The sequence below is a fragment of the Heteronotia binoei genome, chromosome 3 (assembly GCF_032191835.1).
Source record: "Heteronotia binoei isolate CCM8104 ecotype False Entrance Well chromosome 3, APGP_CSIRO_Hbin_v1, whole genome shotgun sequence".
In the NCBI taxonomy this organism is placed as follows: domain Eukaryota; kingdom Metazoa; phylum Chordata; class Lepidosauria; order Squamata; family Gekkonidae; genus Heteronotia; species Heteronotia binoei.
In genome coordinates this window covers 195,015,411-195,032,480 of record NC_083225.1, presented here as the reverse complement: position 1 = coordinate 195,032,480, position 17,070 = coordinate 195,015,411, and the positions used below count along the sequence as shown (strand labels likewise).

Genomic DNA, 17,070 nt, shown 5'->3' with positions numbered 1-17,070 from the left:
TCCAATTTACTTTTGAGGGTCCAATTTCCCTTTGTCAGATACCAGGCTGGGGGGGGGGGGGGGTTAAAGCTGCATTTTGTGTTCCTCGGCGCTGCCTTCTCACCCGGTCACCTTCTCCGGCAGGTATCTGTGCTGCGAAACCCAGCAAGACCAAAGGGAGTGGTTTGCGTCCTTCCTGTCCATCCAGGTGAGCCATGGGATTGTTCATTTGGGGGTATTTTGGGGGTTGGGGGGTGGGATTTGACTCCCTCCTGCTCAGACACCCCAACAGAGCCCCACTCGCTGCCTTCTCAAGATGTGTGTTGAGTTGCCCTCTGGCCCCGTTCTGGGTGGAAGCAAAGACCGAGTCGGAGGACCGTGAACAGGCGGAGCGTGCAGAGTTCCGGGCCGAGGAGCCCAATCTCCAATGACTGCCGGGACAGAATCCTGCGACCTGTATAAATTATGCAGATGGCGCATACTTGGATGGCCACCTTCCTTGCATAATTCATGCCTGGGGAGGGGTGAGAAAGCCCGAGTGCTGCCAGAAATCTTCCTGGCTGCCCTCTGCCAACCTCACCCAGGCAGTGTGTGAGAACATAAGAGAAGCCATTTTGGATCACGCCAATGGCCCCTCCAGTCCAACACTCTGAGTCACATAAGAACATAAGAGAAGCCATGTTGGATCAGGCCAGTGGCCCATCCAGTCCAACACTCTGTGTCACATAAGAACATGATAGAAGCCCTGTTGGATCAGGCCAGTAGCCCCTCCAGTCCAACACTCTGTGTCACATAAGAACATGAGAGAAGCCATGTTGGATCAGGCCAATGGCCCCTCCAGTCCAACACTCTGAGTCACATAAGAGCATAAGAGAAGCCATGTCGGATCAGGCCAATGGTCCCTCCAGTCTAACACTTTATGTCACATAAGAACATAAGAGAAGCCCTGTTGGATCAGGCCAATGGTCCCTCCAGTCCAACACTCTGTGTCACATAAGAACATAAGAGAAGCCCTGTTGGATCAGGCCAGTGGCCCCTCCAGTCCAACACTCTGTGTCACATAAGAACATAAGAGAAGCCCTGTTGGATCAGGCCAATGGCCCCTCCAGTCCAACACTCTGTGTCACATGAGAACATAAGAGAAGCCATGTTGGATCAGGCCAGTGGCCCCTCCAGTCCAACACTCTGTGTCACATAAGAACATAAGAGAAGCCCTGTTGGATCAGGCCAGTGGCCCCTCCAGTCCAACACTCTGTGTCACATAAGAACATAAGAGAAGCCCTGTTGGATCAGGCCAGTGGCCCCTCCAGTCCAACACTCTGTGTCACATAAGAACATAAGAGAAGCCCTGTTGGATCAGGCCAATGGCCCCTCCAGTCCAACACTCTGTGTCACATAAGAACATAAGAGAAGCCCTGTTGGATCAGGCCAGTGGCCCCTCCAGTCCAACACTCTGTGTCACATAAGAACATAAGAGAAGCCCTGCTGGATCAGGCCAGTGGCCCCTCCAGTCCAACACTCTGTGTCACATAAGAACATAAGAGGAGCCCTGTTGGATCAGGCCAGTGGCCCCTCCAGTCCAACACTCTGTGTCACATAAGAACATAAGAGAAGCCCTGTTGGATCAGGCCAGTGGTCCCTCCAGTCCAACACTCTGTGTCACATAAGAACATAAGAGAAGCCCTGTTGGATCAGGCCAGTGGCCCCTCCAGTCCAACACTCTGTGTCACATAAGAACATAAGAGAAGCCCTGTTGGATCAGGCCAATGGCCCATCCAGTCCAACACTCTGTGTCACATGAGAACATAAGAGAAGCCATGTTGGATCAGGCCAGTGGCCCCTCCAGTCCAACACTCTGTGTCACATAAGAACATAAGAGAAGCCATGTTGGATCAGGCCAGTGGCCCCTCCAGTCCAACACTCTGTGTCACATAAGAACATAAGAGAAGCCCTGTTGGATCAGGCCAGTGGCCCCTCCAGTCCAACACTCTGTGTCACATAAGAACATAAGAGAAGCCCTGTTGGATCAGGCCAATGGCCCATCCAGTCCAACACTCTGTGTCACATGAGAACATAAGAGAAGCCATGTTGGATCAGGCCAGTGGCCCCTCCAGTCCAACACTCTGTGTCACATGAGAACATAAGAGAAGCCATGTTGGATCAGGCCAATGGTCCCTCCAGTCCAACACTTTGTGTCACATAAGAACATAAGATAAGCCATGTTGGATCAGGCCAGTGGCCCATCCAGTCCAACACTCTGTGTCACTTAAGAACATAAGAGAAGCCCTGTTGGATCAGGCCAGTGGCACCTCCAGTCCAACACTCTGTGTCACATAAGAACATAAGAGAAGCCCTGTTGGATCAGGCCAGTGGCCCCTCCAGTCCAACACTCTGTGTCACATAAGAACATAAGAGAAGCCCTGTTGGATCAGGCCAATGGCCCATCCAGTCCAACACTCTGTGTCACATAAGAACATAAGAGAAGCCCTGTTGGATCAGGCCAGTGGCCCCTCCAGTCCAACACTCTGTGTCACATAAGAACACAAGAGAAGCCCTGTTGGATCAGGCCAGTGGCCCCTCCAGTCCAACTCTCTGTGTCACATGAGAACATAAGAGAAGCCCTGTTGGATCAGGCCAGTGGCCCCTCCAGTCAAACACTCTGTGTCACATAAGAACATAAGAGAAGCCATGTTGGATCAGGCCAATGGCCCCTCCAGTCCAACACTCTGTGTCACATAAGAACATAAGAGAAGCCATGTTGGATCAGGCCAATGGTCCCTCCAGTCCAACACTTTGTGTCACATAAGAACATAAGAGAAGCCATGTTGGATCAGGCCAGTGGCCCCTCCAGTCCAACACTCTGTGTCACATAAGAACACAAGAGAAGCCCTGTTGGATCAGGCCAGTGGCTCCTCCAGTCCAACACTCTGTGTCACATAAGAACATAAGAGAAGCCCTGTTGGATCAGGCCAGTGGCCCCTCCAGTCCAACACTTTGTGTCACATAAGAACATAAGAGAAGCCATGTTGGATCAGGCCAATGGTCCCTCCAGTCCAACACTTTGTGTCACATAAGAACATAAGAGAAGCCATGTTGGATCAGGCCAGTGGCCCCTCCAGTCCAACACTCTGTGTCACATAAGAACATAAGAGAAGCCCTGTTGGATCAGGCCAGTGGCCCATCCAGTCCAACACTCTGCGTCACACAGGGGCCAAAAAACCAGGTGACATCAGGAGGTCCATCAGTGGGGCCAGGATACTAGAAGCCCTCCCGCTGTGCCCCCCCAAGCACCAAGAATACAGAGCATCACTGCCCCAGACATAAGAACATAAGAGATACCTTGTTGTATCAGGCCAATGGCCCATCCAGTCCAACACTCTGTGTCACACAGTGGCCAAAAAACCCCAAATGCCATCAGGAGGTCCACCAGTGGGACAGGACACTAGAAGCCCTCCCACTATGCCCCCCAAGCACCAAGAATACAGAGCATCACTGCCCCAGGCATAAGAACATAAGAGATGGCCTGTTGTATCAGGCCAATGGCCCCTCCAGTCCAACACTCTGTGTCACACAGGGGCCAAAAAACACAAGGTCCAGCAGTGGGGCCAGGACACTAGAAGCACTCCCACTGTGCCGCCCCCCAAGCACCAAGAATACAGAGCATCACTGTCCCAGACATAAGAACATAAGAGAAGCCATGTTGGATCAGGCCAATGGACTTCCCAGTCCAACACTCTGTGTCACTCAGTGGCCAACCCCCACCCAGATGTCATCAGGAGGTCCATCAGTGGGGCCAGGATGCTAGAAGCCCTCCCACTGTGCCCCCCCTTGAAGCACCAAGAATACAGAGCATCATTGCCCCAGACAGAGAATTCCAACAATATCCTGTAGCTAGTAGCTATTGATGGACCTCTGCTTCATATGCTTATCCAAGACCCTTCCATCTTCTGGCAACTCTATCCTCCGAAATGTCCTCTCACTGGCAGACTTGCCCAGGTCTTGCAAGCTGAGGGCCCTTCTGGTTTCTTGGATTGAGTCCATCTCTGTCGAAAATAGGGGGAAATAGTGATTTGTTCCAGGCAGAAGACTGGAAGATGGGTTCCTTTTCCTCTCAGCCCCCCAAACTGTTGAATAACTTATAATAATTCTATAAAGTTAACACTACAAATACAAAAGATACATAGCAAAATTCAGAATGATACTTCCATAGGAGATTGTCAGCCGCTCTGAGACTCTTTGGAGTGGAGGGCGGGATATAAATCCAATATCTTCATCTACCTCTCAGGGTGTCTGTTGTGGGGGAGGAAGGGAAAGGAGATTGTGAGCCGCTCTGAGACTCTTCGGAGTGGAGGGCGGGATATAAATCCAATATCTTCATCTACCTCACAGGGTGTCTGTTGTGGGGGAGGAAGGTAAAGGAGATTGTGAGCCGCTCTGAGACTCTTCGGAGTGGAGGGCGGGATATAAATCCAATATCTTCATCTACCTCACAGGGTGTCTGTTGTGGGGGAGGAAGGGAAAGGAGATTGTGAGCTGCTCTGAGACTCTTCGGAGTGGAGGGCGGGATATAAATCCAATATCTTCATCTACCTCACAGGGTGTCTGTTGTGGGGGAGGAAGGGAAAGGAGATTGTGAGCTGCTCTGAGACTCTTCGGAGTGGAGTGCCGGATATAAATCCAATATTTTCATCTACCTCACAGGGTGTCTATTGTGGGGGAGGAAGGGAAAGGAGATTGTGAGTCCCTCTGAGAGTCTTCAGAGTGGAGGGCGGGATATAAATCCGATGTCGTCTTCTTCATTTGTGTCATTTCTGTCCTGCTCAGTGTGTTATGTGAATATCTGTGCTGTGTTTCAGTTTCTTTCTGGTAGTTCCAGACTCCTAAAATCCAAATGCATGGGTTATTGGTTGTCTTTTTTGCGTTTGTGTGTGTGATTGCACTAGATCACTCTGTGAAGACAGATTCAGATGGGTAGCTGTGTTGGTCTAAAGCAACAGGACAACATTGTGTTCTTTTCTGTGCAAAAGTGTGCGTGCACACAAAAGCTCCTACCCAGAATGAAACTTAGCTGGTCCTAAAGGTGCCTGTCGACTCAAACTTTGTTCTATGGCGCGCTCTGTGTAAGCCGCCTTAAGAAGAAGAATTGCAGATTTATACCCTTCCCTTCTCTCTGAATCAGAGACTCAGAGGAGAAGAAGAAGACTGTAGATTTATATCCTGCCCTCCACTCCGAATCTCAGAGTCTCATAGCGGCTCACAATCTCCTATATCTTCTTCGCCTACAACTGACACCCTTTGAGGTGGGTGGGGCTGAGAGAGCTATCCCAGAAGCTGCCCTTTCAAGGACAGAGTGGCCTGCAATCTCCTTTCCCTTCCCCACCCCCACAACAGACACCCTGTGAGGCGGGTGGGGCTGAGAGGGCTCTCACAGCAGCTGCCCTTTCAAGGACAACAGGAGCTCTGGCTGACCCAAGGCCATGCCAGCAGGTGCAAGTGGAGGAGTGGGGAATCACACCCAGTTCTCCCAGATAAGAGTCTGCGCACTTAACCACCACACCAAACTGGCTCTCCTGGATAGCCTGTGAGAATAATGTAAATGATGATGATGATGAAGATATTGGATTTATATCCCACCCTATACTCTGAATCTCAGAGTAGCTCACAATCTCCTTTATCTTCCTCCCCCACAACAGACACCCTGTGAGGTGGATGGGGCTGAGAGATCTCTCCCAGAAGCTGCCCTTTCAAGGACAGAGGCTCAGAGCGGCCTGCAGTCTCTTTTCCCTTCCTCCCCCACAACAAGCGACCTGTGAGGCTGGTGGGGCTGAGAGAGCTCTTGAGAATTGCTGTTGAGAGAACAGCTTTGAGAGAGTTATGACTGACTCAAGGCCATTCCAGCAAGTGGAGGAGTGGGGAATCAAACCCGGTTCTCCTAGATAAGAGTCCACGCACTTAATCACTGCAGCAAACTAGCTGCCCTATGGCTTCCTTGTGGTTATGAGCCAGTTTGGTGTACTTGCCCTTGCTGGGCAGGATTGCTGCAATTAAGATGAATATTTGCCAAGAATAATGTATTTGTTCCGAACTATTCCGATTGTGAAAGATAGCAAACAATTTAATAAATGGCAAAGGAAGATTTCGGATTTTTTATGGGCCAGGAAGAAACCAAGGATTAAGATGAAAATTTTAACAGATGCTAAGGAGAGAGGAGGTTTTCAACTTCCGGACTTAAGACTGTATCATGATGCGGTTTGCTTGACACGGATTAAAGATTGGATAATGCTGTTAGATAAAAAAACCTTTATGGTTAGAAGCTCACGGGAATAAATTCGGCTGGCACGCTTATTTGTATTATGGGAAAAATAAGATGGACGGTCTTTTTTCTCACCACTATATTAGAAATAGCTTACTAAACACTTGGATAAAATATAAGAAATATGGTGACGAGAGAAAGCCGCTCTGGATAGTGCCAGCAGAAGTAATAAAAATAACAGCTGAATCTGATGAAGAAAGAGCGATGTCATATAATCAACTGCTAAAGATTCAAGATAATAAAGTTGAATTAAAGTCTGCAGAAGAGTTAAACAACAAGTATGACTGGTTTCAGGCTATAATATAGAACTGGAAGAATGGGAAAAATTATGGAAGCAAAACCTAAGACTGATGAAACCAGCAGAATTGAAAGAAAACCTATATAAAATGATGTATAGATGGTACCTCACACCGGACAGGTTGGCTAAAATATACCCCACATATTCTAACAAATGTTGGAAGTGCCTAGAAGCTAAAGGGTCTCTGTTTCATATATGGTGGCAATGTAAAGAGGCTAAAAAATACTGGTCACAAGTTAACATTTGGACCCAAAAAATTTTGAAAGTTCAAATTAATCATGTGCCGGAATTGTACTTGTTAAACATTTGTAGACAAAACCTGACTCCTTCTAAATTGAAACTGTTATTGTACATAGTTACTACTGCTAGAATATTGCATGCCAAGTATTGGAAGAGTGACAAAACCCCTAATAGAGATGAATTTATTAACAAATTGTTGGATGCCGCTGAATCTGATTTAATGTCCACAAGATTAAGAAATGGTAATGTGCAAAAATGTCAAGAGGACTGGGACCCTGTTTATAAATGGGTCAAAAGTAAAGGTTTTGGATTGGAGTAACTATGATTTTTTATCTTTAGATTAATCAAACCTCTCCTTCTCCCAGTATGTATGACTGGGTTTTGTGGTATTGTATTTCTTGTGTTTTGTTTGGTATGTATGCTTGTGTGTATATGTGTATACGTGTATTATTCTTTCTTTTCTTTTCTGTACGTGTAACCTTTTTAAATAAAAAAACTTTTCTCTAAAAAAAAAAAGTATGACTGGTTTCAAATGCAACAAATAAAAAGCTTGATGGGAAATGATATTAAATCTGATGGAATTAGACGTGAGCAAACAGAATTGGAAAGGGTTCTGCTTGGAGATAATGAAAAATTAATATCGAAAGTTTACAAATTATTATTGAAAAGGTCTACAGAAGAAGAAGTAGTAAAATCTCAAATGATTAAATGGGCAATTAATGTGACTAGAGAAATACAAATGGATATATGGGAGTATCTTTGGAAGAAATCGATGAAGATATCAACATGTCAGAATATTAAAGAGAACTGTTTTAAGATGATGTATAGGTGGTATATGACTCCGAAAAAACTGGCAGAGATGAGTAAAAAGATGTCGGATAGGTGTTGGAAATGTAAAAATCATGAGGGTTCTTTTTTCCATATGTGGTGGACTTGTGAAAAAGCAAAAAAGTTCTGGCAGATGATACAAAAAGAAATTTCTAAAATTTTGGGATACGACTTTAAAAAAGTTGCAGAGACTTTTCTGCTCGGATTACAAATGGAAAAATTTCCAAAAGAAGATAGGACTTTAATTTGGTATTTGCTCTCAGCTGCTAGGACATTGTATGCACAGTTGTGGAAGCAAGAAAAAATACCAGAAAAATGGGACTGGCTAGTGAAAGTTTTATTGTGGAGTGAGATGGATAAATTAACAAGAACTTTAAGAGACTATGATTTGGACATGTTTAAAAAGGAGTGGAAGAAATTTAGAGGATATATAGAGCAAGAGTGGAATGTAAAAAGACATTGGACAATTTTTTAATACGAATGTGGGAAAAGAAAGACATTGAACTTTGATTGGTTAAGGGTACCTTTATAATAGAATTTAAGTATATAACCTCGGCAGGAGTCTAGTAACGGAGGGAGGGGGGATTGAAAATATCATATGGGTTAGAGATAGCAAGAATATAATTGTAATGGATAAAATTCAGGCAGCCATAGACCACGAAGACCCATACCAAGCCTACGCTAAATATCTGGCAACTTGGCTTCCCATTCTAGAAAAGCTTGACACCGATCCATTTTATGCTAACTCTTATTCTAAAAATAAAAATAAAATGTATAAGGATTTCCTTTTGCTATAAATTTTTTTTAACAAGTTAATTTCAAGTTATTTAAAGTGTATTATATCTTCCTTTTTCCTTTCCCTGATCTTATTTTATTTTTAAATACTGTGTTATAATAACTATAATTATTATTACCTTCAGTTTGTATTTTGTCTATTTTGTTTTTAAATGTTGTTTTTGCTCTGTATTCTGTCTATTAAGCTTACGATGTTATCTCTGTTAATCTTCATGGTAAACTTCTTGCGTTATGGATTGTAAGCTACTTTTATGCCTCAATAAAATGTTTAAATGTTAAAAAAATAAAAATAAAAAAGTAAAAAAAAAAGAATATAATTATATACTGTAACCATATGTTATCAATAAATTGTTTAAAACACAAGAGCCAGTTTGGTGTAGTGGTTAAGTGTGCGGACTCTTATCTGGGAGAACGGAGTTTGATTCCCCACTCCTCCACCTGCAGCTCCTGGAATGGCCAGGCAGAGCTCTCGCACAGTTGTCCTTGAAAGGGCAGCTTCTGTCAGGGCTCTCTCGGCCCCACCCACCTCACAGGGTGTCTGTTGTATGGGGAGGAAGGTAAAGGATATTGTGAGCCACTCTGAGATTCGGAGTGGAGGGCAGGATATAAATCTTCCTCCTCCTTCCTCTCAGTTAATGGCTATCTTTTCTTGCCTCTTTCCATAAGGCGAGCTGTTTCCTCCTCTCCTTTCTTTCAGGGTTGATTTCTTTAGCAGAGCCTTCCTCAAATGCATCAGCTCATTTCCCTCTGCTCTGTTTCCATTTCAAAACCTGGGCTCTCTGCGCTGCTTTTGTCACCAAGACCTGTGGGAAAATCAACCTCATTGCACCGATGTTCTTGTGCCTCATCAAATTACGCCTTGATTTAAACATAATGTGAAATTTTAATCACATATCCTTGTCCTGTAATTATCTTACTGTTTTAGTTTGTGTGCTAAAATGCCGACTGTCTCAAAAGACCAGACAAAGTGTCTCTCTGTGAAACGCCATGCAGAAAGGGAGGTTTAACACTTCAGCCCCCTTTTACATTCTAACAGCAGAGAGGGGAAAGCTGGTTTTGAATAACGCAACCAAGTGGAGCTTGAAGGGTTAAATTCTTCTCCCTTCCTTGCATGACCCCAAGCCAAATCGAGGCTGTAGAAGCCTGTGATTGGTATTGTGTGGAGGGACCTGAGATTTTTCCATCCTAGGGTTCCAAAAAAGAATTATAGAATCCTAGATTTGGAAGGGACCTCCAGGGTCATCTAGTCCAATCCCCTGCACAATGCAGGAAACTCACAAATACCTCCCCCTAAATTCACAGGATCTTCATTGCTGTCAGATGGCCCTCTAGCCTCTGTTGAAAAACCTCCAAGGAAGGAGAGCCCACCACTTCCTGAGTTGGAAGGGACCTCCAGGGTCATCTAGTCCAACCCCCCTGCACAATGCAGGAAACTCACAAATACCACCCCCTAAATTCACAGGATCCTCATTGCTGTCAGATGGCCATCTAGCCTCTGTTGAAAAACATCCAAGGAAGGAGAGCCCACCACCTCTCAAGGAGGAAGCCTGTTCCACTGAGGAACTGCTTTATCAGAATCCTAGAATCCTAGCGTTGGAAGGGACCTCCAGGGTCATCTAGTCCAACCCCCTGCACAATGCAGGAAACTCACAAATACCACCCCCTGAATTCACAGGATCTTCATTGCTGTCAGATGGCCATCTAGCCTCTGTTGAAAAACCTCCAAGGAAGGAAAGCCCACCACCTCCCAAGGAGGAAGCCTGTTCCACTGAGGAATCAGTCTAACAGTCATGAAGTTCTTCCTAATGTTTCGCCGGAAACTCTTTTGATTTAATTTCAACCCACTTTTTCTGGTCCTACCTTCCGGGGCCACAGAAAACAATTCCACACCATCCTCTATATGACAGCCCTTCAAGTACTTGAAGATGGTGATCCTATCACCTCTCAGCCACCTCCTCTCCAGGCTAAACATCCCCAGCTCCTTCAATCTTTCCTCATAGGACTTGGTCTCCAAACCCCTCACCGTCTTCCTCACCCTCCTCTGGACCTGTTCCAGCTTGTCTAGATCCTTCTTAAAATGTAGTGCCCAAAACTGAACACAAGACTCCAGGTGAGGTCTTACCAGAGCAGAGTAAAGCGACACTATACTTCTCTTGATACAGCCCAAAATTGCATTTGCCTTTTTAGCCACCGCATCACACCATTGACTCATGTTCAGCGTATGGCCCACTAAGACACCTAGATCCTTTTCACACAGACTACTGTCTTGCTTTTTTCTGCTTCTCACTTGAGTGAACTGTATTGATAAAGCAGGATAAAAAAATTTAAGATAGACATAGGGACAGGAACTGTAGGGGCCCCCTAAATTCTACCTTCCTGCTTATGAAGATGCAATTCTAGAAAAAGTTGCATTATTAATTATCTCAGGGTGTCTCAGAAAGGACACCCTTGCATGCAGCCTAACTTCTGAATGTGGAAGGAAAGAAACACTGCGGCTTTGCCCTCTTGCTTCGGCTGTTTGTCATACACAGTTGTGTGTGTCCTTTACGCCTCGTGAATTTTAAAAAGTGTGCGTTCTATACCCAGGCAGGCCTCGGCCTTTGCGTGGAGTCTGTTTGTATTGCGGTGTTTGTTTTCCAGCTTTTGTCCTTTAGAGCATCTAGAGGAGACTAATCCACCCTGTTACATGGTGTAGTCATTTTTTAGCAAAAGGATCCCCCCCCTCACCATTTTTTTGGTTCCTTCCATGCCCAAAACTGCCGTTGATCTTCACTTATAAGTTCAAGACGTTTTGCCTGTGATCTGCAGTTCCTCAGGAATCAGAATCGCACTAAATGATCTTTTTGTTTTGTAATCAGCTGTTCAAACTCAGTCATATTTGGCGTAGTAGTTAAGTGTGCGGACTCTTTTCTGAGAGAACGGGGTTTGATTCCCCACTCTTCCACTTGCAGCTGCTGGAATGGCCTTGGGTTAGCCAGAGCTCTCGCAGAGCTGTCCTTGAAAGGGCAGCTGCTGTGAGAGATCTCTCAGCCCCACCCACCTCACAGGGGGTCTGTTGTGGGGGGAGAAGATATAGGAGATTATGAGCCGCTCTGAGATTCTGATTTAGAAGAAGAAGAATTGCAGATTTATACCTCGCCCTTCTCTCTGAGTCTCTGATTGCGGCTCACAATCTCCTTTCCCTTCCTCCCCGCACAGCAGATACCCTGTGAGGTGGGTGGGGCTGAGAGGGCTCTCACAGCAGCTGCCCTTTCAAGGACAGCCTCTGTGAGAGAAGGGCAGGGTAGAAATCTGTGGTCTTCTTCTTCTTCTTAGAGCCTCACCTTCCATGTTGATAAACTTCTTGAGTTTCCCCGGAGTATTTTCCATATTGCCATACATTAGAAAATCACTTTTATTTTAATGGCTGGCTGGTTCTGCCTCTAGGGTTGCCATGTCCAGTTCAGCAAATATCTGGGGACTTTGGGTGGTGGAGCCAGGAGACTTTGGGGGGTAGAGCCAGTAGAAAAGTTGTGACAGGCACAAAAGAACTCCAGAGGGAGTTCTGGCCATCACATTTAAAAGGACCGCACACCTTTTAAATGCCTTCCTTTAAGAGCCAGTTTGGTGTAGTGGTTAAGTGTGCGGACTCTTATCTGGGAGAACCGGGTTTGATTCCCCACTCCTCCACTTGCACCTGCTAGCATGGCCTTGGGTCCGCCATAGCTCTGGCAGAGGTTGTCCTTGAAAGGGCAGCTGCTGGGAGAGTCCTCTCAGCCCCACCCACCTCACAGGGTGTCTGTTGTGGGGGAGGAAGGGAAAGGAGATTGTGAGCCGCTCTGAGACTCTTCGGAGTGGAGGGCGGGATATAAATCCAATATCATCATCATCATCATCATCATCATCATCTTCTTCTTCTTCTTCTTCTTCTTCTTCTTCTTCTTCTTCTTCTTCTTCTTCTTCTTCTTCTTCTTCTTCTTCTTCTTCTTCTTCTTCTTCTTCTTCTTCTTCTTCCCTCCATTGAAGACAATGAAGGATAGGGGCACCTTCTTTGGGGGCTCATAGAATTGGACCCCCTGGTCCAATCCTCTTGAAACTTGGAGGGTGTTTTGAGGAGAGGCACTGGATGCTATGCTGGAAATGTGGTGCCTTTACCTCAAAATACAGCCCCCTCCAGCCCCAGATAACTGCAGATCAGTTCTCCATTATACCCTATGGGAATTGGTCTCCATAGGGAATAACGGAGTGCCCAGCAGACATTTCCCTCCCCTCCCCCACTTCCTGATGACCCTGAAGTGGGGGGAGGGCCTCCAAACCGGGGGATCCCCTGCCCCCACCTCGGGATTTGTCAAAAACAGCAGAGTTCGGATAGCACAAACAAACACCGTATATTCAATTGCTCATTCCATATACACAAACCATACAAAAATATTCTTAAAGTCCCAGTCCCAAACTTCAATTTCTTGTAAGAAGTGTTGGAGAAGAAAATAGAGACTGGTTTCAGCCACGTCTTTCTCCATCGTCACTCGCAACGCAAATTGCTGCGTCCACCTTCTTCAATTTTTTTGAAACGATCTTTCGCTAAACGGGACTGGTTTACAGAAAGATGGTTTTGCTTCCTTGAATATGTTAATAATAAGAATACTGCATTTGGAAAAATTCCAGTAAAATATATGAATGTCACGATTTATTAACTTTTGATTGATGGATAGCTCCTCTCCCCTCTTTCAGTGGTGGTTGGTGCATTGTCATTTATGTATTGATATGAAGTGTTCCTCTGAAAAGGCATGAGATGTATGTATCACACTTATTTATTATGATGGTTTTGTATGGTTTTTAAATTGGGTTGTTGTTCTACTTTATAAAAACTGTTCTTAATAAAAAATAAATAAATTATAAAAAAAAAAATTGGAGAAGGTGGACGCAGCAATTTGTGTTGAGAGTGACGACTGAGAAAGGCGTGGCCGAAACGGTCTCTATTTTCTTCTCCGACACTTCTTACAAGAAATTGAAGATTGCATCTTAAAGCAATTTTGGAATACGGTGGACTTTTGTGGACTGGAACTTTAAGAATAGGTTTGTATGGTTTGTGTACATGGAATGAGCAATTTTCTTCTCTGACACTTCTTACAAGAAATTGAAGATTGCATCTTAAAGCAATTTTGGAATACGGTGGACTTTTGTGGACTGGAACTTTAAGAATATGTTTGTATGGTTTGTGTACATGGAATGAGCAATTTATGAGCAATTGAGCAATTGAATATATGGTGTTTGTTTGTGCTACCCGAACTCTGTTGTTTTTGACGCATCTATATCGGGTATCCTCTGTTCTTACCCCATCTGGGGATAGGCAGCCCTACCTGCTTCTCATCCAGTTGGGCCCCCAGAGCGCAAGAGGGGAGCATAGTGCTTTTTCATATATTTTTGTTGTTGTTGTTGCCTGGGAAATTTTTTGAATTGTTATTCTTTGATTTAAAATTTTCCTGTGTTCTGGTGTGAACTTTGTTTTCTTTGAAATAATTCTCTTCTCCCGTTTTCTGAGTCAGAGCTCTTCTTGTATAATCCTTAGAGAGCACTGATGAATTGTACTTGTATAACTTTTTCTGCATATGCAATTTCAACACTTCTTTACATCTGTTATTACTCTTTTTTTTTCCTGTCTCCTTCCTAAGACAATACACCAAATATCTGCCGGGTTTGTCTCCATGTTCAAAATGCCTTTGTTTTAGACATTTTACAGTTTTTTTCAGTGCCTTTTCCATCTTCTAACATGTCTAATAGGTTTTTTTGTTCCCTGATCTCTGCTAATATGTCTTTATTGAGATTTTAAAAATGTTCTTCTTCCAGTCTCTGAATTTTTTGCCCCTGCTATTGTCTTGGCAGTTTTCGCACCTTCACCCACAACTAACCTGTTCTCGCTACTCTTTCCCACCTTCCTAGCACGGCGCTAACAACCTGTGGCCATCAGAGACCTCCAAAGTGCGCGCCTCCCGAATCCAGCATGACTCTCGCCTGGGCAACATCTCCTTGATCCCTTTGCGGGGCAACGAGAGTGAGATGAGGAACAGTGTTGCGGCCTTCACGACCGACCCACTGATGGTGAGTGCAGCTGCCTTCCAAAGCATAAGAACATAAGGGAAGCCATGTTGGATCAGGCCAATGGCCCCTCCAGTCCAACACTCTGTGTCACATAAGAACATAAGAGAAGCCATCTTGGATAAGGCCAATGGCCCTTCCAGTCCAACACTCTGTGTCACATAAGAACATAAGAGACGCCATCTTGGATCAGGCCAATGGCCCATCCACTCAAACACTCTGTGTCACATAAGAACATAAGAGAAGCCATCTTGTCCACCATTATGTGTCACATAAGAACGTAAGAGAAGCCGTGTTGGATCAGGCCAATGTCCCATACAGTCCAACATTCTGTGTCACATAAGAACATAAGAGAAGCCCTGTTGGATCAGGCCAATGGCCCATCTAGTCCAACACTCTGTGTCACATAAGAACATAAGAGAAGCCCTGTTGGATCAGGCCAATGGGCCATCTAGTCCAACACTCTTTGTCACATAAGAACATAAGAGAAGCCCTGTTGGATCAGGCCATTGGCCCATCTAGTCCAACACTCTGTGTCACATAGGAACATAAGAGAAGCCCTGTTGGATCAGGCCAATGGCCCATCTAGTCCAACACTCTTTGTCACATAAGAACATAAGAGAAGCCATGTTGGATCAGGCCAATGGCCCATCTAGTCCAACACTCTTTGTCACATAAGAACATAAGAGAAGCCATGTTGGATCAGGCCAATGGCCCATCTAGTCCAACACTCTGTGTCACATAAGAACATAAGAGAAGCCCTGTTGGATCAGGCCAATGGCCCATCCAGTCCAACACTCTGTGTCACATAAGAACATAAGAGAAGCCGTGTTGGATCAGGCCAATGGCCCATCTAGTCCAACACTCTGTGTCACATAAGAACATAAGAGAAGCCCTGTTGGATCAGGCCAATGGCCCATCTAGTCCAACACTCTTTGTCACATAAGAACATAATAGAAGTCATGTTGGATCAGGCCAATGGCCCATCTAGTCCAACACTCTTTGTCACATAAGAACAGAAGAGAAGCCATGTTGGATCAGGCCAATGGCCCATCCAGTCCAACACTCTGTGTCACATAAGAACCTAAGAGAAGCTCTGTAGGATCAGGCCAATGGCCCCTCCAGTCCAACACTCAGTCACATAAGAACATAAGAGAAGCCCTGTTGGATCAGGCCGATGGCCCATCCAGTCCAACACTCTGTGTCACATAAGAACAGAAGAGAAGCTCTGTAGGATCAGGCCAATGGCCCCTCCAGTCCAACACTCAGTCACATAAGAACAGAAGAGAAGCCCTGTTGGATCAGGCCGATGGCCCATCCAGTCCAACACTCTGTGTCACATAAGAACAGAAGAGAAGCTCTGTAGGATCAGGCCAATGGCCCCTCCAGTCCAACACTCAGTCACATAAGAACATAAGAGAAGCCCTGTTGGATCAGGCCAATGGCCCATCTAGTCCAACACTCTTTGTCACATAAGAACATAAGAGAAGCCCTGTTGGATCAGGCCAATGGCCCATCTAGTCCAACACTCTTTGTCACATAAGAACAGAAGAGAAGCCATGTTGGATCAGGCCAATGGCCCCTCCAGTCCAACACTCTGTGTCACATAAGAACATAAGAGAAGCCATGTTGGATCAGGCCAATGGCCCCTCTAGTCCAACACTCTGTGTCACATAAGAACATAAGAGAAGCCATGTTGGATCAGGGCAATGGCCCATCCAGTCCAACACTCTGTCTCACATAAGAACATAAGAGAAGCCCTGTTGGATCAGGCCAATGGCCCATCCAGTCCAACACTCTGTGCCACAGAAGAACATAAGAGAAGCCATGTTGGATCAGGCCGATGGCCCCTCCTGTCCAAAACTCTGTGTCACATAAGAACATAAGAGAAGCCATGTTGGATCAGGCCAATGGCCCCTCCAGTCCAACACATAGGGGCCAAAACTGGAGACTGAAAATGATCTATCTCAAGATAGGGATCTTTCCCCCCTTTCCCCTGTTTCTGTCTGACTTGTTGCTTTTCCCCCTCCAGCTGCTGCGGGACCTTTGAAGCCGTTAGACCAAAGTGTCAGGTAACAGCCCTTTTCTTTTGGCCGGATAGGGTTGCCCAGTCCAAGAAATATCTGGAGACTTTGGGGGTGGAGCCAGGGGACATTGGGGGTGGGGCCAGGAGACATTGGGGGTGGGGCCAGGAGACATTGGGGGTGGGGCCAGGAGACATTGGGGGTGGGGCCAGGAGACATTGGGGGTGGGGCCAGGAGACATTGGGTGTGGGGCCAGGAGACATTGGGGCTGGGGCCAGGAGCAAGGGTGTGACAAGTATAACTGAACTCCAAAGGGAGTTCTGGCCGTCACGTTTAAATGGACCGCACGCCTTTTAAGTGCCTTCCCTCCATTGGAAATCAGGAAGGACAGGAGCACCTTCTTTGGGGGCTCATAGAGTTGCCATCCAGTTACTCTGGAGGGCCAACGCCATGGCAGAAAGGCCAAGGCCTTCCCCTGAGGCGAGCATAAGAAGACCCCTGCCGGATCAGACCAGGGA

The 17,070-nt window shown here is 45.8% G+C and overlaps 1 protein-coding gene across 1 annotated transcript in view; it reads left to right on the top strand.

The window, feature by feature from the left end:
* The window catches only part of LOC132568871 (arf-GAP with Rho-GAP domain, ANK repeat and PH domain-containing protein 1-like), a 164,996-nt gene extending 148,386 nt beyond the window's left edge, over window positions 1-16,610 (top strand). The window contains exons 22-24 of the mRNA XM_060235057.1: window positions 124-187; window positions 14,373-14,531; window positions 16,561-16,610. Of these exons, the coding sequence (XP_060091040.1) occupies window positions 124-187; window positions 14,373-14,531; window positions 16,561-16,578 (241 nt within the window). The 3' untranslated portion in view covers window positions 16,579-16,610. The remainder of the gene's footprint in view (window positions 1-123; window positions 188-14,372; window positions 14,532-16,560) is intronic.
* Window positions 16,611-17,070: the final 460 nt, after the last annotated feature.